General features: G+C 36.2%; 1 protein-coding gene across 1 annotated transcript in view; it reads right to left on the bottom strand.

The window, feature by feature from the left end:
* Positions 1–23,100, bottom strand: part of LOC100890479 — a 40,980-nt gene that overhangs the window by 11,582 nt on the left and 6,298 nt on the right. Inside the window, exons 5-29 of the mRNA XM_030975575.1 lie at positions 21,083–21,196; positions 20,651–20,760; positions 20,089–20,144; positions 18,667–18,719; positions 17,650–17,780; positions 15,241–15,388; positions 14,573–14,634; positions 13,921–14,054; positions 13,386–13,442; positions 12,124–12,212; positions 10,892–11,019; positions 9,906–9,976; positions 9,489–9,553; positions 9,074–9,144; positions 8,669–8,745; positions 7,639–7,756; positions 6,953–7,053; positions 5,899–5,970; positions 5,437–5,543; positions 4,960–5,032; positions 3,784–3,876; positions 3,395–3,469; positions 2,655–2,750; positions 2,023–2,151; positions 1,186–1,270 (exon numbers count right to left, since the gene is read on the bottom strand). Coding sequence (XP_030831435.1) covers positions 1,186–1,270; positions 2,023–2,151; positions 2,655–2,750; positions 3,395–3,469; positions 3,784–3,876; positions 4,960–5,032; positions 5,437–5,543; positions 5,899–5,970; positions 6,953–7,053; positions 7,639–7,756; positions 8,669–8,745; positions 9,074–9,144; positions 9,489–9,553; positions 9,906–9,976; positions 10,892–11,019; positions 12,124–12,212; positions 13,386–13,442; positions 13,921–14,054; positions 14,573–14,634; positions 15,241–15,388; positions 17,650–17,780; positions 18,667–18,719; positions 20,089–20,144; positions 20,651–20,760; positions 21,083–21,196 — 2,315 coding nt within the window. The remainder of the gene's footprint in view (positions 1–1,185; positions 1,271–2,022; positions 2,152–2,654; positions 2,751–3,394; positions 3,470–3,783; positions 3,877–4,959; positions 5,033–5,436; positions 5,544–5,898; positions 5,971–6,952; positions 7,054–7,638; positions 7,757–8,668; positions 8,746–9,073; positions 9,145–9,488; positions 9,554–9,905; positions 9,977–10,891; positions 11,020–12,123; positions 12,213–13,385; positions 13,443–13,920; positions 14,055–14,572; positions 14,635–15,240; positions 15,389–17,649; positions 17,781–18,666; positions 18,720–20,088; positions 20,145–20,650; positions 20,761–21,082; positions 21,197–23,100) is intronic.

Raw genomic sequence — 23,100 nt, 5'->3', positions numbered from 1 at the left:
AAAAAATAAAATGCAAGGCAAGGACAACAATTTAAATTTGATGCTGAAGTGCATGCAAAGTGCAAGTATTCTCAGATATTAAAGAGACAAAAAGGGGTTAGGGTTTGAGGGATATGTAAGATTTTAAAGAGAAAAGTAAGTCCTCTTTTGATTCATAATGATGTTGTGGAAGTGAGGCCTACATGTATATAAAATAAGATTTGTGCGAAGATTTAAATATTTAGCTTCCTTTGAGCTAGAATGTGTAGTTGATAAGTTCACACAAACAGATTTTTATCAATGACTTTGTAAACAAAATTGAGTACAAAGACTGGATCATAGTGTCTGCAGTAGAAAAGTCTACACAAACTGTAGAATTTATCTGTATTTTCAATTTCTGCTAGAAAGGTAGCTCTCCTTTAATAGACAACATCATTTTCCTGTAAAATGCTCTATTTCCGCAATGCAGGCACTCCCATACACTTGCAGAAGAGTGCACACATGAGATTATGAAAGTTCAAAAGTTCGCTACAGGGAACTTGAGGCAAAGCTCCTCAATTTGAATGAACCCAGTGACCCCAACCCAATTTCTGATTTTGAACACCATCCACTTGAGTGCATTCCCACCTGTTTACCGAACCTAAGTACATTTCAAGCCTCACTGGGAATAGTTACCAAGTCAATTTCAACACAGATAGTACATTTCAAAATTTGAATCCTTTGTCATGAACAGTTTTTGGTATGTGTGTAGATTCCCATCCTGTGTAATGTACATTTTTGAACAAAAGATGGAATGTTCTGGTCAGCAGGTGTCAGTTACATTCTTACTTGTTTACAAAATTAATTAATTAATTTTCTCTCTCTCTCTCTCTCTCTCTCTCTTTCTTTCTCTCATTTTCCATTTCTGACGGTGACATTCAGACAAATGTCATAGAAGATTACATTGAAATAAATGACCATCCATTTTCATCACTATCTTAAACTACATACATAAAGAAATATGAAGGATGATTTTGAGTTAATTCTCTTATGAAAGAAGGATGTCAGTTTATCTCAAATGTGACATTGAAATTTTCAGTAGGATCCATCCTTCAATAGTTGAATATCATTCAAGTATTCCCAAATCACTATATTAAGAAATTCTATGCATTCTCGCAGGTAAATCAGTATTTTCTTCGGGTCATAATGATGAGTTTGCACACTTACTAGCAGAACCTTTGGTTAGGACAGCCATGAGCACATTGCCATAGGAACTAGAAGCTGAACTCAGAAACATTGATGCTCTCCAGGCCTGAAAAGAAAAAAGCAATTACACACAAAAAATCACAAAAAATCATAGAATAGATCCATTCTTATATATGTTATCATTAAATGTACTTTCTGTCGGTGCTGTAGAGGGTAAATTGCCGTTTGGTTTACAACCAGTTGTTCTACTACCCAGTTAGTCTATTTTCATATGGTCTACACCCAGTCCTTCTAATATCTACAGGGCTGTCAACCCTCCCGCATTTGGAGGGAGTCTCACGCCACCACGCTAATTCTCCCGCCGTCCCACCAGCTCGTAGCGGGAGACTCCCGCCACCACACCCTTCCTCCCGCTCTCCCGCAATCTCCCGGTTTATGGAAAAACCTCCCGGCAGACGTGTAAAATGAACCAGCGTACTTGTATCGTATGGATATTTTTTGCTCAACAGGGGGGGGGGGGGGGTAGTGAGCACTTCGATTTTTTAATTTTTGTTTTCTTACTAAACACCCCCCCCCCTTCCCTGTTGAGCAGGAAAAAAATTGCATGTGATCTCCCTCGAAGAAGTTCCCCAAAGTTATAATTGTACAATATCATGGCATAAATGATCAAAAAGGCCAATAAAATATTGGGGGAGGGAGACGGATTTTGCATACTACATTATTGAATGTCTAATTCTTCTGGTGATAAATACTATCATCAAGTTTGAAGTTCATATCTCAAGTGGTTATTGAGATATTGCAATAACAAGAAAGCAGGACAGATGGACGGACGGACGGACGGACAAGCAGAAAACTAACCTCATACACATCTGGTATCTTGCTGTCTATTTCTTGGTAGAGTCCCGCAGCTGTACGACACTCTTTGATCCTGAAGGATGAAAGTTTCTTCTCCAACTTATCTACACCCTTCTTGGCATTGAGAACAACCTAGAAGGAAAAAAAACTTAAATCAATGAATTCATTAAAAAATAATACAAATAACAAAATGTTTAAAGCAAATTTATGTTGATTTTGTTTGTAGTCAAATGCACTTCAATTCTGTTTTATGAGTGGGTTTTATTTTATTTGGTTTTAAGGGGAACAAGGATTTAAATTGGTTAAAAAGGGAACAATATTAAACAACAAATTGGGTGCAAATTGTGATATAGAAATTATGAATATTTATGTTGAGACTATATATTTGAACTCCACTGAAAGATACAAAGACATGTGCTTTCTGGGGGTGGGGGTGGTATTTCTAAATCCCCAAACTTTTGAGACACTGACCATGCTCTAGCAATAACTGATGAACAGTTTGTTTAGCATCATTTTATCATCATTTTACACAGATTTAACATCCTTCTGGCTCGAAACAGACAATATACTGGTGTTATAGCATTAATGATGCAAAACAGAATGTACAAAGAGAAGAAAGGATAATAGAGACATACTCGTATCATCTTGAAAGCGTTCCAAAGTCTGCGGATGAGACTGTTTGGCGGCCCATGGTAGGAGTGGATGTCATCTGTAGTGAAGTCATCCAGAACCTGAGTGAAATAAAAAATAGAAATTGTACCAAGGTGATCAGTTCTTGATTAGCAAATTCTTAATTAGCCTTGCCCCCTGAATAATCAAATATGAAACATGGTATATGGTTTCACTCTGTGCACTACAAAACAATAACTGCCCAAGTAAGTGCTTTGTAGCTTGCTTTTGTTCCCCTTTTAAAAACAAATATTGCCACTGCACTGTTTTTTCATACCACATGAATGATGAATATACAACGTTTATTACAATCAAATGCTCATGCTCATGGTATTTATATATCATAATCAATGGGCTACATGACTAGATTCAAGAAATCCAAACATTGTGTTTGTGATTACGTCAATTTCTTCCTGGCCTGAAACTTGAAGAAAAAAAAAGTAATGATATAGCAGCTACAGCCCTGAGACCAACAGCCGACAAGAATGACAGACAGACAGACAACATTGGTCTCGCAGGCCTTCTAACAAATTTTCTGAGGGTCTATACAAGACCAAAAATTTCCGTCTTTAATGGGATTTCCCAGAGATAACTGCACGGCAAGAAAATTTAACATCAGCTAAATGAAGTGAGAGTACAATACATGGTCATTTATGGGCTAAAGATAGAATATGGTTTGGAATTGTCCTAAAACTGTAACACATACCTGACCGAGAAGTGCTACCTCCATCATATCCTTACGAGCCATTACTGAGTAGTCTTGACTGCAGGCTCCTACTTTCTATTTTAACAAAAAAAAACAGAACAAAATCTCTCAATAGAAGCACAACTGAAACAATAGATGTAAATGTGTATATGTTTACACTCTTTGATACAGCCATCAATTGACATGACCTGAAACAAACATGGAAAACATTTTTTCCGTAGAACTCCACAATATAAAATGTACACTTTCAAAGGCTAAAGCTAAAACATGGTTCTAACATTATGGAACCAAATAACAACTTACGAATAAATATATTACTTAAGACCACATGCCAGGTACACACAGGCGCGTATGCAGAGGGTGTTAAATGTCTTTCTTCTGTGACTTACTGTGAGACTGATGAAGATTTTTCCACAGCTGCTAGCAATAGACTTCAGGCAGGGCCAGGTGGAAGGTGGACCTCCAACACGAGAAATGAACGTCTTAAATAGGAGAGTAAGAGATCAAAAGAGAGAGAGGGAGATAAAGAGAGAGAGAGATATAAAGAGAGAGAGAGATAAAGAGAGAGAGTGAAAGAGAGAGAAAAAAAGGAGAGAGAGATAGAAAAAAAGGAGAAAGAGAGAGAAAAAAAGGAGAGAGAGAGAGAGAGAGAGAGAGGTGGGAAGCGAAGTTAAAAAAAAAGTTTCAAAGGAATATTTGAAAAAAATAACTAAGAGACCGAAAATGTACTGTGAACAAATTCAAGGATGAGCCGCATACAGACAGGATAGAGACTGTTAAAATTCTGTAATAGGAGAATGTTTAGAGGAATTTTGAGCTATGATTGGTTGCAAACCTGTACAAATTAAAGTTCTTTCACTAATGTCAACTTGTAGAAGGGACAACTATAGTCTGGATCTGCTCTTTGTTTGAAATGCGCTATGAAACTCTGCTTGATGCATTAGAATACATTTACTGTTGATGAACATGCATTATGCTACTGCTTTGGGGATGGTTTGATTTTTTTCTCCACCCCATAACACACATTTCTAATAGGCTTATATGTCCCAAGTTCTCTCAATAAAACCTCAAGCTCCAGTTTATTTATGACATATATACACATTGAATGTTCAGAAATGAATATACACAAGTATTAAACTTCATTGACTCCTTCAATGCATGTATGCATACATTCCAAGGCTTTCATGTAACTGCAAAGGGGATTTAACTCTGCCTAATGCCAAAGGGCTAATCCCCATTGTGCCAAGCCTCAAATCCCCCTGTGCCAAGTTAATTTTGAGATAAGCGGATTAACGCGATGGTACTATCAATAAGCAGTGTAAGCAGCCTTATGGCAGGATATGAGTTAAAGGCCGTCTGTACTAGTTTGGCTAGGAGGGATTAGACCACCAGGCGAGGTCACGGACAGGTGGCTATCTCATCAACTTAGCTCTCAATTAACATAAGAAAAAGAGGATCATGGGGGACCAATGGTCACCACTTAGGCATCGTTTTTTATATAGAGGGAGCAAGTAGCTACATGTACAAGTAGTACAGTGGGGCTTTAAGTTTCTATATTTTCTCACCTGCAAGCACCAGTCAATGGCCGACACAAAGACACTGTAGGTCAGAGGTGTAACAGCACCAGGCATCATCTCCCTTTAAAAAAAAATGCATCTTAATTCATGAAATAATGTCACATTTATGTCAAGGTGTGTACATCATGGTATTATGTATACAAAAATATGTTAAATATGTGCTTGAAAGTATGAATCTGAACATAAATAAGGAGCATTGTAATTTATCTTTATTAAAATAGCTTTTAATAGTCAAATGTATCGGAATTATCTAACATATCTAAAAACTATTTTGATAATATTTATCCCAATCAAAGAAATAATAAGAATGCTTATATTAGGTGTCTAGTTGGCTGTAAGTTAAGTTAAGGGACAAAAAGAAACACATCAAGAGAAAGAGAGAGAGAGCAAGAGAATTTGGAAGAGAAAAGATTAGTATTGAATACATAACAAAACTGACTGAAGATTTTAAAAAAGAGTCCGTACTGGATATTACAAGTTGTTAGCCACTCTCTATCTGTAGCAAGGCCCGAATCAAATTCATGAAGCAATTCATAGTCTGTCATCATATCCACCGTGGTGATTGGTCGAGCCTGCAGATTCAAATCAAAGGTTATTAAATATAACCCCCTGTCCCTGAAATAAAATTCTCAGTTGAAAACTCTCATGAAAATTAAAGTTGTGCAAAGTATTCAGAAACAATACATTCATTAAGTGCTATAAAACATTTACTATTCGTTCGTTCGTTCCAGTATTAGTACTATTAGTACCAGTATTGTTATGAAAATTAATGTCATAAAACCAACTATCATGACAATTATCATTATTAGTAGTAGTATTAAAAAATATTTGTAGCAGTATTAATTGCAGTAACTGTACACAGAATAATATTTTGGCGAACAACCATTTAAATTTTGAAAGTTACAAATATGAATAAATCCTACCAACCTGTAAAAGGTATATGACCCCCTTGCTGTAGGCCCATTCTATGTCTCTTGGGTCACCAAACCTCTCCTCTAGCTAAAGAGATATAGAGAAAGAGAGAGAGAGAGCAAGAGAGAGAAAGAGAGAGTGAGAGAGAGAGAGAGAGAGAGAGAGGGGGGGGGGGTAATGCAGGTGGGAAGAAGCCATATTACATGAAGCCACTTACCAGAAAAAGAAAAAAGAAAAACATACTGCATTATCAAGACCTAAAGCGTAATACATTGAAATTTTAAAGAGACAAATAAGTGTGAAAATGATTTTGTATACAATACAGATGTTACACACTCAATACAAAATATTTCTGATATTTGTATGAACAAATTCAAAGTCATTTGGAAGTCTGGATCACAGGATTATATTAAGTTATGATGATGGTTTATGGAAAGAAATACAGCATATATCCATATTAAAACTTAGTAGCACAATTGAACAATATTTGGCACCAACAAGAGTTTCTCTCACCCTGTGTCACATCAAAGTACACAACTCTAATCAAGTCGTTGTAGTAATTAGGCAACATAGGGTACATATCTACCATGAAATGATTCTATTTAGGTATTTGATGAATTTGTGACATTGGGTTTTCCTGCCTTTTGCAATAAGCCAGTTCACGGTTGCAGTCTGAGCATGAGCAGATAAAGGTCATTGCAGAACAAATTTTGAAATACACAAAGAGACGAAATACTGGATACGTGCTCATGAAAGTTATGTAATCATTATTCATTAATGCACAAGCAGTGCACTCCATGATACACAGGTGGAAGACAGTATTCTTTGAAAAGGGGAAACAAAGGCTATTCATATAGCACCTTCATCGCTGTAGGAGTGATTATTTCAAAATGTACAAAGTGGGACCTCTTCATGTTTTGAAGATCTGTGGATATTCGGGGTCATTGCAGTAATGTGCTAACCATGAACTGGTCTATTGAACAAGACACTCCATTTTCTCGCATAAAAATGCAGACTGAATATAAAAAAAGAAATCAGTTACATGATATTAATTAAGGTAACTACCTACCTTGGTTGATAGCCTGGCTAAATCTAATGCCACCTCATCAGAAATACAAGCTTTCTGTGAATCTGTGTCTGGCAGGTCCTTTGTTGAAGTTCCACCAGATTCTAACACAGAAAAGAGAAGTGAGTGCACATCAATATGTTGTAATTAATCAATTAAAAAATCAAAGAAATCTGACGATGCATTTTGGCAGAAAGAGCTCATCAATGCCTTACTTGGGCTTATGTTGACAAGAAACATTGACAATAAGCAAGGCCATGGATAATAGAATAATATCTTTTGAAATGTGGATTTACAGAAGAATGATGAAAATATCCTGGAAACAGATGAGAACCAACAAAGAGATATTGCACATGGCAGGGCGTAAAGAAATTGCACTGGTAGGATTAGTTAAGGAGAGAAAAGTCTCTTAAAGGATATGTTGGAGGGAAGAGTGAAAGGAACTAGACCAAGAGGGAGACCCAGAATCAACTGGGAAGAGAATGTCAAGAACTGGAGTGGACTAAAACTGCAAGAGTGCACCAGAATGGCAGAAGATAGAGTGAAATGGAGAGATGTTGCAATCAACCTCCGAACCATGAGAAGATACTAAGATAGATAGATATTGATGAGATGAAACTACTTAAGAAAATGACTCAATGATACACTCTAATTTGCGTTAACGAGAAAATATATAGCATCCGACTCACCTTCAAGCAAGATCGCCTTCTTCTTGGATCCAATTTCTATTTTGGTAACCTCCAACTTGTCTTTCCTCTTCCTCCTTAAGGTGATGGTGTCCGGGTCAGCCACACCCGATACTACAGACTGGTAAACAAACAAGATTTGGCAGAAATAGTGAATAATTATTAGCCCTGTTATGTTTTTAATGTATCACCAGTCTTTAGCAAAGAGCTCAAAACAGAGTCAGTGCGAAGTATAACGCATTCAGAGGCTTCTTGCAAACGTCAAAACAAAATGATTTAATGCAAGCTAAAATGTTAAACACAAGTCACATATGTAAATACATGATTCTGATAAGACTGAAAACTTAGTTTTATTTGATGTATCACTTATCGTAGGAGAGCAAGGGGAAACACCATCCTATGCATCTAAGAGTGTGTTTATTGTCCATTTTTTTGTTGCCTTGAATCAGGTTTCTCAAACGTCTTTCAGGCAAATTTTTAAGGTGATAAATGCAAAGCCTTTTTCAAACGTCTTTAGATATGGGTATATAGAAACGCCGAAATAAGTGCGTTTTGAATGTGACATAGAGCCAGAATCACGTTTCTGAGAAATGATAAACGCAAAGCTGTTTTGAACCACACATACAAATCAGACCTTCCCAAGCTAATTTCTGGTTCAGAGAAATAGCGGGCACCTTGTGCTGTGTCATGTTGTTGTACAAGCATATGTGTTTACTCGTTTATCATTCATTGTTTTTTTAATGCATTGCACTGTTCATCGTTTACGTTTCGTGTGATTACGTTCTTTAACTCTTGTATTGTCATCGCGTGCACATGCTATTTACTACTCCAAGAAGATCGACAACATTTCTCTATTTTAGCAGCAGCATGGGTACCCATCATTGAACATTATTATCACCGACAGAGATATGTGTCGAATAGCTGATTCTGAGTGGCAAGTCACGATAAACGCACCCAGAGTCTCAGTAAGTCAGTAAGTCAGATATATCACTTATCAGAATTGAGTTTTGATCATGTATGAGATATGACTTACCTCTCCTAGCCCATAGTTTGCATTGATAAGGACTACAGCAGGGTTTCCATCAACAGGATCACGACTAAAAAGAACACCTATGGCAACAATTGAAAACATACAATGTATCAAATAATAACAGACGATCAAGAAGATGAACAGCACACATGACATATCTCCCATTATCATGTTCAAACTGCATTTGCATTTCTATTGCCAAGTGATATTAAAGGTCAACTGGCTGTACAAAATGGAAAATGCTATCTTAATGAGCTCCACAGGAACAGTTAATAAAGGTAGGATTAACAGTTTTATATGTGTGCGTCTCCTGTTTAATTTTTTTTTTTTTTTTTTTTTTTTTTTGGGGGGGGGGGGGTTCCCACGTTAGAGCCCTGGGCTATGGCATCGTCATTTACATTCTCCTACCTGATATTTCTGAAGGCACCATTTCCATGACGACGACACCCATGGTAGATTCCACAGACTGCCCTCTTTGTCTGTGAAATCCAAGGCACACATGACAACCTTGTTATTTATTTGATAAATGGAGCAAAATTATTTGGACTGTCTAGTACTTATTCCATAAAAAAATAAAAGTTCAATTACATTCAGGTGTCACAAACATATGTGAATTTGTCTGCAGTCATAAATCAGCTATTCTTTATTAATCCTATAATAAAACAATTCATCAAATCAGTCACCTGATTAACCAATCAACAATTCAATCAATTAATCTACCAACTATGCATACAACAAATTAGTCAGTCAACATTAAAAATCATTCAGTAAACAAAACATGCATCAATTAATCAATCAATCCTTCCATAATGTTTATACATACCTCCTGTATTGCACTGCCTGAAAGGAAAACTGAGAAGCCCAACACTGCTGAACAGCTTGACATATCTATTGAATAAAATTACAAATATGAAGTTAACAAATTAGTCAAATTGATAATTTATCATTGACAGATATTATTTTTTGTGATCTCTTGTACAATATACATTTTACAGATTATAGTATACTTGTTCATATTCTCAAAGACCTTTCATAATGTGCGATACTATATTTACACAAAAACTCAAAGGAAATTGACCCTGAAAGTTCTGAATTAGTGTTCAATTATTTATTTATTGCACAATACCACATTATCAAGCTTATTCCATTTTATAAGACACATTAAAGCAACAGTTATAACTCCAATTCTCATGCACTTTCTGTCTACATTTAAACAAACCAATATATACATTGTATGTACCTTATCATAACCTTTGACCCCTAGAATAGTAGTCAGCTGACCTGCTGCAGACATCTCTGCTGTATCTTCACCTATTAGGAAAAAATTCACAATTAACATAATATGATATTCTTTTATATAAAAATGAAAAATGTACAGATTTGAAGAAGATTTTCTTTTATTTCCTTTGGGTAGAAATATGGTACAGGGTGTATATACATGTATATGCATATGCTACATGGACATGTAGCCTAGCTACATTTAAACAATGTCTATGTAAAGTACAATTCATTGAGCAGTTTGAATACATGCCTGTAAATTTACCTGAGATACTCTGGTCCAGGGTTTAATTCAGACCTGCTACAGCACTCATGATTTTTAGCAGTACATTTTCTGGTAATATAAATACATGGCTTTCTGCTAACCAGGGAAATTTTTGTTAAATGGGTCTGAGTTGGATGTAAACATTTTTTGCAGTTTAGCATATGCATGATTGAGAGCAGTGACCAGGTAGAGTGCTTCATGGGTTTGGGAGTGGAGAAAATTTGCAGAGAAGCCTATGAACAAATAATAGCATGAATTCAGTAATTGGTTTGGTCAGTATAAAGCATCAAAGCACGAAACTCTTTGACAAACGGTTATTTTAATCATCAAAATAGTTATCATTATAAACATCTACATGTAGCAGTTCTATTACACACTCTCTCAATGGGCCATTTTGGTTATGTAATCAAATTCAATGCATAAATCTTTGCTAAGTGCTTGTTACAAATTGTTCATTCAAACCTGCTACAAATAATTGAAATTCAATAGTCAGAATTTGAATTGCAATTATATGATGCTAGGTAGGGCAATCCATGCTGTTTGCCCTACATAGCAACAACTAATGAATGCAATTTGCATTCAGACTGAAATAAGATGTAATGAGGCACTTAACAAACATTTACGCATTAAATTTGACTACTGTACATTACCAAAATGGCCTCTTGACCTCTAGACCCACTGACCTGTAGCAGATGACCTGACAGCAAACTTCCTGTCGACGGTGTCTTTGCCAAAGAGTCTCTCCAATTCCCTCTTGATAGCAGAACTGATCTCTGCACATACAGGGGTCTTGCCAAAGAGCTCACCAACCCTTGGATGAACAATGACATAGACTTTGAACATCCTCATCAATCTATCCGGTTCAATTCAATTCAGTTTAAATAATTGTATTTCCATAACTCAATCACATAAAACATTAAAAAATGCTAACACAAAATGGATACCAAAAGACATAGCAAATGCAATTTATTTTTCAATTCTACAATATCAAATGTTGATAAGTTATCAAAGCATTTAAGGATACAAAATATATAAGCATTATCATAAATTAAGTCGAAGTTTAAAAGTAAAGAGAAATCCACTAAAAAAACAGAGCTTGTATTTGGGTGGATTACTACTACCCTTTAAACAAAATATCAAGTGGCTGATTGTTTATAAGGTGGGTCAAATACCACTCCATCTGAAAATGTAAAAGAACAGAGTTTAATTTCTTTGATAATCTTATCTTGCATATACAATATATGTGTAACATTATGATTAATTGAACAAATAAAAAGGAGCAAAAAATCATTTATGTGAGAGTAATGTTGGAGCACAATTGTTCACATTAATTGTCAAATTTTGATGTGTTTTAATATGTATTTCCGATACAAGTATGATTCAGTCTAGTATAAATAATAATGTAGAGAGATATGAACGAAAGAAGAAGCTGTTTAATTCAATCTAAGCACAGCATACTACAGGCAGATGAAGGATTAATTTTGTATAAATAATCATTAAATCTGATGGCAGTTCATTCCTTATTAACTATTAACTTATTAATGGGTCCGAATATGAAATACATTGTCTTCCCAGATTAGTTTTAATTTTGAATACTTTAAGGTTACAAATATACACCTTCAGAGCTAGAGTTCAAAAGAAAATATCGAAGTAGGAAAAGAGAGAAAATGAAGAGGGAAGAGAAGAAGAAAAAGACAAAATTGAAGAAGAAGAAGGAGGAGAAGAAGACGGAGAAGAAGAAGGAGGAGGAGAAGGAGGAGGAGAAGGGAGAGGAGGAGGAGGAGAAGGAGAAGGAGAAGGAGAAGAAGAAGAAGAAGAAGAAGAAGAAGAAGAAGAAGAAGAAGAAGAAGAAGAAGAAGAAGATGAAGAAGAAGAAGAAGAAGAAGAAGCTAGATCATGATGGACAATAGCCCACCTGTTACATGTGTCTTCCAGCGATGCACATCTTAGGTCAGTGGATACCTCACACAATCCCTGAACCGCCTCTTGGAGTTTAGGATAAGACTGGTGGAGAGAAAAAAAATTAATTCAACCTTTTGTCTCATGTACAAAGCAACCTGTAAGTGTATTTCTTTCACTGCCTTAAATAAAATTTAGGGCATTCTCAAGATTCCCACTAGAATGCATAGTCTGCAATTCATTGATTCCCAGTATAGCAGCCTAAGATAGTAAGCAAATAATTACTGTTGGTGAAGGTGATGGGACAAACTATCACTAGCTATCTCTCCGAAGCGAAGCTGAGGAAAGATAGCGTATATATTCAGATCGCCGAAGAAGTATTAGTTTGCCATCGCCTGAAACCAAAACGTGATTATTTGCTTTATATTCCACATCGGCAACTGCTCACTTCTTCCGTCATTTTAGAGCAACTTGTCATCAATTAACAGCTAGCAAACGGTGTACAAAATGTACAGTGTATGCAGTATGGTGGTATGACCATAGTTTGCGCGTGACCACTAAAAGCACTTAAAGAGGAGAGCAACATGCAACGTATACAATTAAAGTGCGTTGCACTGTGTAGATACATGTAGTACTTCTTATCTTCAGCAAAAGTGCGTTGCACTGTGTAGATAGTAGTACTATCTACACAGTGCAACAAACTTTCTTTCATCACGTGATTTACTTTTGACCAATCGTAGAGCAAGATTCTTAGTATGTGAAATATAATTACTAATGTTATTATTTCTACACAGTTTTAAGAGAGTTATTTTTTATTCTCCTATACTAATTATGTATTACTTTCCTTTAAAAATTATCAACAATCTATTATATAATGTAAAATGGCTCTATAAAACTTAAGTACCTAATACAGTGACGGTCTCAGTCTGAACTGCTGGTCACTCTTTATATACCAAACAAATAAAAATAGAATAGAATAAATAAATAAATTCAATTCTTGTTTTCTGAATTGTAGATCCACAATTAACTTTCCCCTAATTGGCCTGTGAACTCCCTTCACTTTTCAAACAACACTATTGCCTGGAGCTACTATAAGGACTGTACTACATGTATATCATAATGCACCACATGAACACATCATTTGTCTTAATCAATCTGGAGCTAACATAACCTTTATCTGTAATCTACATGTACATATGTATTTTGATATCAAGAAACATACAACACCTTTCCACTGTGTACAATTTCATTAGTTTTAAACAAGCATAAATATCTTACTTTCAGTTGAAGTTGGAATGCAGTGCTGGTCACACAGAAGCCTGGAGGGACATCAAACTGATTAAAAAAAGGAGGGAACATAGAAATGATTCATAAACAAAGTAAAGATATAGTCTTCATAAAAAAAGGATAAATCCATATTTCTCATGCCTTTGAAATACGATTGAAAGGGAGAAGAAAAACTATTCAAATATATGTCTCAAAGTTCTCAAAATTCACCCTTGAAATGTATTCATTTGTTTCAAATGATACATGTAACCTTGAAGTTGTTGATTGAACATTTTTTTTTTTTTAACATGGTGATTTACTGTTAAATGGGTATCTGGTAGGATACGACCGTCATGGTTGGTCTAACAGTTTTTGAGCGTTAAGTAACGCCTGGCTGGAATGCTCCCAGGGAGTAGAGATTGTGCACACATTGTGTGCGGGCAAGCACTGAATCCAATGACTGGGGTAATAGTATATCTGTAAAGCGCTTAGAGACATTGTATTAAGCGCTATATAAAAGCGGAATATCATTATTATCATTATTTACCTTGGGTGTGATTTTGTTCCTGAGATGGGTCAACGTAGCAAGCTGAGCTCCTTTGCCTCCTACTAAATTGGTCGACTGGCAGCCTTGACTTGTAAATGGGAGCACAAACCGTTGCAGGTCTTCATCAATGGGCTCTAGTACAGAAAGAAGGGGTTCAATCTTACAGTAAGGTATAGAGGAGAGGATTTAAAGGGAAGATAGAGTTCTGGGAAGATTGCATTATGCAAGTGTGGAAGAACATCAGATAAAATTTGTTCCCTGAAAAGCATGGTTCTTCAAATACCTTAATATTCTAAAAATGGCATGTAACATCATAAAAATCGGGACAGATTTTTACGCCACGTGTTCGTGTAGTCCCATATACATCTTTTTGTGTACAGGACTGGGCCAAATTTCTTATCATTTTGATCATTCAAGAACCTTGCAGTACACACCAAGTCCTATATGCTAGACGATCAACCTTTTCTGTATAGATTCTACAACGTTTCTATCACAATGCAATCGCATGACCAGAAATCAACTTTATCTTTCAGGTTATTTTGGTGATCTAAAACAATTATCAGACTGAGAGCCTACAGTAAACAGAAGCACAGACAATTTCAATTCTTCATTTGATGTTGTGCAGAGTACTTGTATGATAATGCAATTCTACCTGGTTCTATGATCAGAGGAACTGTCTCCTGTTCGTAGTGATTTGGCCTTCCACTATCATTCCTGTAGGGGAAAATAGCAAAAAACATTGTTTTTAAATGTTGCTTAAAAATCAAGTAAATACACATAATTCATAAATTTACTGTTTATTTATTATCCGAAGACAGCTTGAGTAGCTTGTAGATAATACAAGAAGGTGAATTATTGAAAAATTATAAATGGGTTGCAAGAAAATAGAAAAATGCACTTTTGGATATTGTACGTAGTGCAGGGGACTGTTAGGAGGAAATTAATGTATGCAATGTTTTTTATCAGTTCCTGTAAATAGACAAAAATGTGGATCATTCTTTTGTAGCCTTATTGTTTCAAGGACAAAATAATCTTTCCTAGATACAGTTCTTTCAAGAACAAAATACTAGCTGCCTCTACTAATGAGGATACAATAATGATAATGGTGAATGTTGGTGATGGCTATGAAGATGTAGAAAATGGTGAAGATAACAATGGTGAAGATAATGACAATGACGATGACAGCAATGATTCTGATGACTTCCTGGACAGTGTCAGTATTTGCCTCTAGTGGGCTCTCATTAAGTCTTGTCATATCTCTTTCATGCATCCTTTGGGTTTCCTACAGATTTAACTGGCAAGTGTATTCATTGTTTTTACCTGTATAGGAACTCACTGATGCCCCAACCTTTGACCCCACTGACTGTGAACTTTGCCTTCCTCTCATGAACTTTGACCTCCCAGTTTGGACCCATGTAGAAGACAGGGCTAGCCTCCACTTCGACCTTCACCCATAGTTTCCTCCCATCTGTTAGGAAGAAAGGTGAAAACAGGTTGCGCTGTCATATGCTCTGGAGACAACTGTTAATTTTAAGTTGTATTTCATCAAAGATATAGGATAAGGGTAAGAGTTGCAATGTGCTATAATAGCATATTGACAAAGAAACAAAGGGTCAAAGGTACTACAGTGAAACCTGTCTATAAAGACCACCCATGGGAGACAAGAAAGTGGTCTTCATAGGCAGGTGGGTCTTTGTACACAGGTGCCTATAGTACATGTTTCAACGAGAAATCATTTTCAAGGGAAACAAAAAAATGTAGTCTTTGTAGACAGGTGGTCACTAAAGCAGGTTTGACTGTATTTAGGTTAGGTGGGTATGGTTAGGTTTAGGTATAATGTTAGAACCCTGGGCTGAAGCTAACAATTTGGTTAGTATGAGATATTGGTCAAGGATTAATCATTGTCACCAAAGCATTTGTCATACCAATGAAAACCAAACAGGAGTTGCCTAATTTCCCCGTCTACCAATGTCTCTTCTATTGCAGTGATATATGACACAAATGTCTGTAGATTGAGCTCACAGACAAAACTGTATACTGTAAATGTAAATGCATGTGTAATATTCTAATCTGTGCAATTTAGTCATTTTTGTTTTATAAGATTTTATTGAATTTCCAATCTAAATTCTGTAAAAGTACAGACCAGATAAATAAACATTGATATTCAGGACTTTTTCTGTTCTAGTTTCCAGTGTCAACAAGCAATTAAAATGGCTTATTAAATAATTAAAATATAACAATTGAAGAATAAAATAATATGAATAATCAAAGAATACTTCTTGTATAGAGCATTATAACTCAAAAAATTCTCAACATAAATAAGGTAAAAAGAAGCAAAGTGAAGTGTTAAAGGAACTAAATATATTTGTTGTCAATAAAAAAGTAAGGGTTTGAATTGAATAACTTATACTTTGGCTGGCTTAAAAAGAAATAGAAATAGTTAAGCTAAAAGAGAGCAGTCTGAGTGCATAGGATGAAAGTACCAAAATTACTCATAAAATGTCAATTTTACATACCGGTATACATATCACTACATGAAGGTGTTTCTTTTCATTTGATATTATTTTGCTGGATCAATTGCACCACAGCTTGGAAAAAAATACATAATTAAACAAATTTAGGCTGACAAGGTCACAGAGGTTTAAGTGTAAATAAATGAAATGCTTATGCCCAGGTCTGAAGTCCAGTCAAGATAACCTTTTGAATCAGGACCAACTGATATGGGTTACTATCTAGAGTAATGTTTCATCTTTTGGTATTAGCCTTCCTTTGAGAGTTTAGCCTACTTCACCTTTATCTGATCTTAGATTGCAGGTACAATATCTTCATTCATAGCATACAACACAACTAGGTCATGGTATAGACTATTTGGTTTTTACAGCAGGGCTAACATACGTTGTGATGTAATTATTGCAATTTGCCGTTGATGTTGTATAGTATCAAGCGCAACTTTCCAGATCAAACGCAACTTCATGATAGATATACATGTATGACCAAACTCAAAGTTGCGCTTGAAAATCAAATGCAACTCTCATTATGCAATGCGCAGTTGCGTTTGATTGCAAGTTGCGTAAGATATTTGCATTTGATCTGAGGTGCGATCAATCGCACTTTGTCTTTATGCAAGAGGGCCCAGGTTTATTACTCTATAGGTACAGAGGCCAATGTTTAAAAAAGCGTACTAATTTCAGTCCAGGACCCCTTTGCATAAAACTTACTACTGATGGTAACTTTGCCATTAATGGTAAACTTCCATAGACACCTTGATTGGAATGGCTGTTGAGTGATGTTGCCATGGTAATTAATATTGATGGCAAAGTTACCATCACTGGTAAGATTTATGCAACAGGGCCCAAGTTTTAGTGGGTAAAGTTAACCTACTGATTTATGAAATACCAACTGTCATCCTCATCCTATCCCATGAAAATTACAATAATTGTGTATCTATATGCACAAACAATAATCAAGTTAATTTGAACTCATTTCTCCTTTCTATTTCATGACTGCAGTTGTTATGTTTATCGATTCTGTATCAGAATTACAATGATTTCTACAGAATAAAGACTGATACTTTGTGGTCCATAAATCAATTGACTACATTAAATCAGGTCTGAATCAGGTTTGAATTGGTCCACCTTTATGACTACAAGCCTGGATAAATGCCCCTGCTAATGCCCTTTCGCCAAGAAAACAAATAAAATATAACTTTTAAAAGAATTAAACTTGTACCTTCAATGCTAAACGTGAAACTGTACTTGTCTGGGGGTTGGTTTCCCGGCATTAGTTTTGGAAGACAGATGTCCGTTGATGTGAGGGCGTATTTGACTCCATTCGGCATGAACAAGTACCCTATCGACAAACTGATGAGAGAAAGGAGATATATCATTGAAAAAGAGATGAGGGTCTGTCACTTTGAGAATGATTATATTTCTATTACCGTAATTAACGGTGTATTAACCGCACCTTTTTGCGGTTATAATACTTCTCTTTTTTTTTAAAGTTTCGATTGATGCCCCTCCACCTGGCGCTATGCCTGGCAATGTCTCCCAGCTCGGTAATCGGTGTGTTGACTCACCACTCGGAAACCAGAACAACACTCAAATTTGTCTGTCATCTTGGTTTGAAAGTTATCTTTCTGATAGATCTCAATATGTAGTTTATAATAATAATTCCTCCAATTTTTCTTCTATTACATGGCGTACCACAAGGTTCTATCCTAGGTCCCCTTCTGTTTTTTAATTTACATCAATGATCTTACACACACACACAAAAAAAATCTTGGCAATTTTTTTTTTTTTTTTTTAAGGGCGAAAAAGAGGGGTGTGGTTAATACACGATTACGCGGTTAATACCCCCCCCCCCCCCCCCCCCCTCTTCAAAACCCATTTGGCATACCTCAAGTGAAAAACAAATCTTGCTCTCTTGTGCCACCTTTTGGAATGTTGTCTCTTTCACCATTCACAAAAAACCTGAATCTGACCTTGCTTTAGTTTCTATCGCAGATCACAAGTATAACGCTTCATCAGCAAAAGAATACTAGTAATAGAATTGCATCAGGTACATATCTTCACTTCAATTTTAAAAAATCTGGTAATGAATTTGGAAACAGATTAATTACTCTTCTGTTTCTCGTCATAGAAACATTAGTCGAACAAGAAGTAAGGTGTCCGAGAAATCTAACTCCCATTTACCGGTACCCATGTACAAGAAGGCATCACTATGCTTGGTAATACATATTTGACTCACTGAGAAAGGTAGCCAGGGATAGAGAATACTCCAACTTGAAAAGATGATCCATCCTAGAAAGAAAGAAATACGTGAAGAATTTTACATCAAAAGTATGAAATATCACCAAAAAAAACGATGGTCAATCATTATCTCTACAAATTTTGAAAAACCCTTTTAAATACTAATAATCTTTAAACTATGGAAAGCATAGAAAGGAGATGAACTAGATGGAACTTCGACTGCGCGCAGTCGAAATGATGCCTCCGTCATAGAGCAATTTACAAACCAAAACAGAAGAAATTTTTCAAATTCAAGTTCAATTGTAATCCATTAACAGGTTCTCAGAATATCGAATCACAAGCAATTTCTCATATACATATATGACCCTTTGATCTTTGACCTCATGACCCTAACATCTACTCAGTTCATTGGCTCCGCAAGATGTCCCGAGTTAAATAGTAATCCATCTGTCAGTTCTGATGAGAATGCGTTCACAAGCTATTTCTGCATACATAATGAGCCCATGACCTTTGACCTTTGACCTCATGACCCAAGAATCTACTCAGTTCATTGGCTCTGCAAGATACATACATGATCTAAGTTTGGCAGGAATCCATAAATCTGTTCTAATGATAATGCGATCACAAGCTATTTTTGCATACATAATGAGCCACATGACCTTTGACCTTGACCTCATGACCCCAAAATCTAATCAGTTCATCGGCTCTGCAAGTAACATACATGACCTAAGTTTGGCAGGAATCCATCAATCGGTTCTTGAGATAACGCGATCACAAGCTGTTTTTGCATACATAATGAGCCCTGTGACCTTTGACCTTTGACCTCGTGACCCCAAAATCTAATCAGTTCATCGGCTCTGCAAGATACATACATGACCAAAGTTTGGCAGGAATCCATCGATCGGTTCTTCAGATAACGCGATCACGAGCTGTTTTTGCATACATAATGAGCCCTGTGACCTTTGACCTTTGACCTCGTGACCCCCAAATCTATTCAGTTCATCGGCTCTGCAAGATACATACATGACCAAAGTTTGGCAGGAATCCATCAATCGGTTCTTCAGATAACGCGATCACGAGAACGGGACGTACGGACGGACGGACGGACGTACGGACGTACGGACGTACGGACGGACGGACGGACGGACAACCCGAAAACATAATGCCTCCGGCTACTTCGTAACGGAGGCATAAAAATTGTGTATAAATTCTGTATTAATATGCATCAAAAGCATGAAATTGAAGTGCCTTAAAAAAAATTGAAACATAACATGTTTACATCTTTAGTGTGATATATTTGGATTGTTTACGCATTACTCATAATTTATGCTGGCTGAATAGTTTGATATTTTAATAAATCATACATATAATAATTGATCTTTCACACAGAGCAGTATAAACCTGAATAATGGAACCTTACCTCAAGAACACCAAAGTGGAGAGCATAGCGGTAAAATGTGGCCCAGTCACGAACACCTACAAAAGAATGCAGTTAGATAATAATAATAATAATAATAATAATAATCTTTTAAAGTCCACTCCAAATTTTATTAAGTTAAACCAAAAATTTAAATTCTTTTTGCCCAATTGATCGTGAGCCCGGCAGCCACTGAGCAGCGCCAGGTCGACGTTGCTCTATCCCCTTTATTGTTGAACGCCAAACAAGGTAGCAGCAACTCCCGTCTTTTAACGTCTTTTGGTATGACACGGCCGGGGTTCGAACCCACGACCTCCCGGTTGTGAGGCGGACGCTCTACTGACTGAGCCAACACGCCGGTATGTATGTATCTACAGTTAACGACTGAATTCTTTATATGCCTTGTAAATTTGATGGTTTCTTGTGGGCTTGTTTGTAATACAAAAATAAATAAGTGGACTGGTTGAACTAGGACCTTTGTTAAATACTATTAGATGAAAGCTTTGATATGTCACTTTCTCAAGAAACATAAATCAGGAGAAATCGGTACATGCAATGAACCTACCATAAGAATGATCTCTGATGCCTCTCATGACGAGGGTCCTCTCATCATGACCTTCGACCTTGACCACACCCCTTAGAGTGCCGTACTGTTCATAATGTGTCTGGTGCATACTGTAAATAAAGAAGAGAAGCTCATTAAAACTTTATTTTCTTATTCCTAGATGCATAGGAACTGATCTCCAACAAAAACTGAAGAGAGCTAAAAAATATCATTCATATGTTTTCAACTCTAATTTGCATCTATTTATAGTTACGGTAGTCCCCTGCCATTTACCCACTAAAGTCAAGAAAATCTGGAAGTATTTTTTTTTAGAAACATGGAAGTTACAACTGTACATATGGGCCATCAATTTTAGGAAAGACAGATCATGAACTTACTAATTTACTTTTTTACAGTTATAACAAAATATTTATTTTGAGATAATAATGATACCTCTTTAGCTTCTTGAAGAATTCTCTATCCCAGAGTTCTTGTGCAACGTTTCCACTGTTATGCCAAGAATTCAGATCCGTGTCAAAGTTAAAGACAGGAGTGAAGGCTGCCCACCTGTATGACAAATACATAAGATACTTCAATAAGTCTTTTTCGTACTATCAAATTACTTATAATTTTTCTATTCACACCACTGTCTACGGTAATTATAGAGGTATAAAATGTATGATAATATAGATGAATCGCCGTTTGGTGTACAACCAGTTTGTTTACTACCCAATTAGTTTATTCTCATATAGTCTACACCCAGGCTGTCTACTATCCACATGGTTTAATAATCATTTGGTCTACTTATCATTTGGGCTAATGACCATTTAGACTAATAGTCATTTAGTCTATTGACCATTTAGACTAATAGTCATTTGGTCTAATGACCATTTAGGGTAATAGTAATTTGGTCTAATGACCATTTAGGCTAATAGTCATTTGGTCTAATGACCATTTAGGCTAATAGTCATTTGGTCTAATGACCATTTAGGCTAATAGTCATTTGGTCTAATTTCCATATGGTATAACATCCAGTTTATAGTCTACTACCCATTTGGTCTATTGTTCATTCATTCTTATAACCAGTGAGTCTTATTCCCAGTTTGTTTAATGCCCATATTGTCTACCATCCACAAGGTCTAAAAAAAACATTATTTTCATTGTTTCAATTATACAATTTTCACAGAACTGCGCCAGGAGTGTTATTTTTGACAGACATGGCGCATTATAAGTGTTCACTATTTGGCCTAAAAAAAAAAATTGATGACTCGGCGTAACGGGTCACTGAAAATTAGGGTAGGTAGGGCGATTTTTTTTTGTTTTGTTTTTTTTGTTGTTGTTGTTGTTGTTGTTGCTTATATTTGCATACATGAAATTAGCCATTCATACACATACATACATACAGTGGCGTAGATAGGTCCTCAGACCTTGGGGATGATCTGATGAGAGGGGAAGACCACAATATGTTCAAATAACTCCACGCACACACACACACATATATGGACACACACACTGTGTGAGCAAAGTGAGCAAGAAATTGTTGAAATCTTGATCACCTTGGGACCTGGGGATGCACACATACACCTGCCCCCCCCCCCCTGCATACATACCGTATTTGCCGGCGTATAGGCCGCAGTATTTTTGGAAGAGAAAATATCAAAAAGTCGGGGTGCGGCCTATGCGGCGAAAGAGTAATTTTTTTTTTTTTTTTTTTTTTTTTTTTTTTAAATTTTTTTTTAGTTTCGATTTATGGCTCTATGCCTGGCAATGTCTCCCAGCTCAGTAATCAGTGTGTTGACTCACCACTCGGAAACTACAACAACACTAAAATTTGACTGTCATCTTGGTTTGAAAGTAATCTTTCTAATAGATCTCAATATGTAGTTTATAATAATAGTTCCTCAAATTTTTTTCTATAACAAATGGTGTACCACAAGGTACACCACTGGTACCATAGGTACTTTATTGTTTTTAATTCACATTAATGATCTTACACATTCTTCTAAAAACGACATTGTTACTATTATTTGTGACAAGTTTACAAGCACAAATCAGCGCCTTTAACTGCACCTCGATGTAAAATGAAGGTCCTTCCACGCGTGGGTTTTCGGCAGCAAAACAACAACAACAAAACAAAAAACAAAAACAAATCGGGGGTGCGGCCTATGCGGGGGTGCGGCCTTTACGCTGGCAAATACGGTACATGTACATGTACATACACCCTCATGCACATAAAATGCAAACATACGAACGCATTAATAGGTTTCCATCAGACCCCAGTCTGAGATATCTCAGACACTGTCTTCAACAGGATAAACAGGTGAATATGTAGGTTTAGAAGGGGCTGTTCACAAATATTAGTATTTTCACAATGTATTGACTAGCATTTTTATAACTTGTCTAGAGGTTAACATGTTAACATGTTAACATGTATCCAAAATCTTGAAGAATGAGGGTTGAAAAGAGTAGCC

This window comes from Strongylocentrotus purpuratus, unplaced genomic scaffold (genome assembly GCF_000002235.5).
Source record: "Strongylocentrotus purpuratus isolate Spur 01 unplaced genomic scaffold, Spur_5.0 spur5_scaffold_8, whole genome shotgun sequence".
NCBI lineage: Eukaryota > Metazoa > Echinodermata > Echinoidea > Camarodonta > Strongylocentrotidae > Strongylocentrotus > Strongylocentrotus purpuratus.
This window is presented reverse-complemented; position numbering and strand designations above follow the sequence as displayed.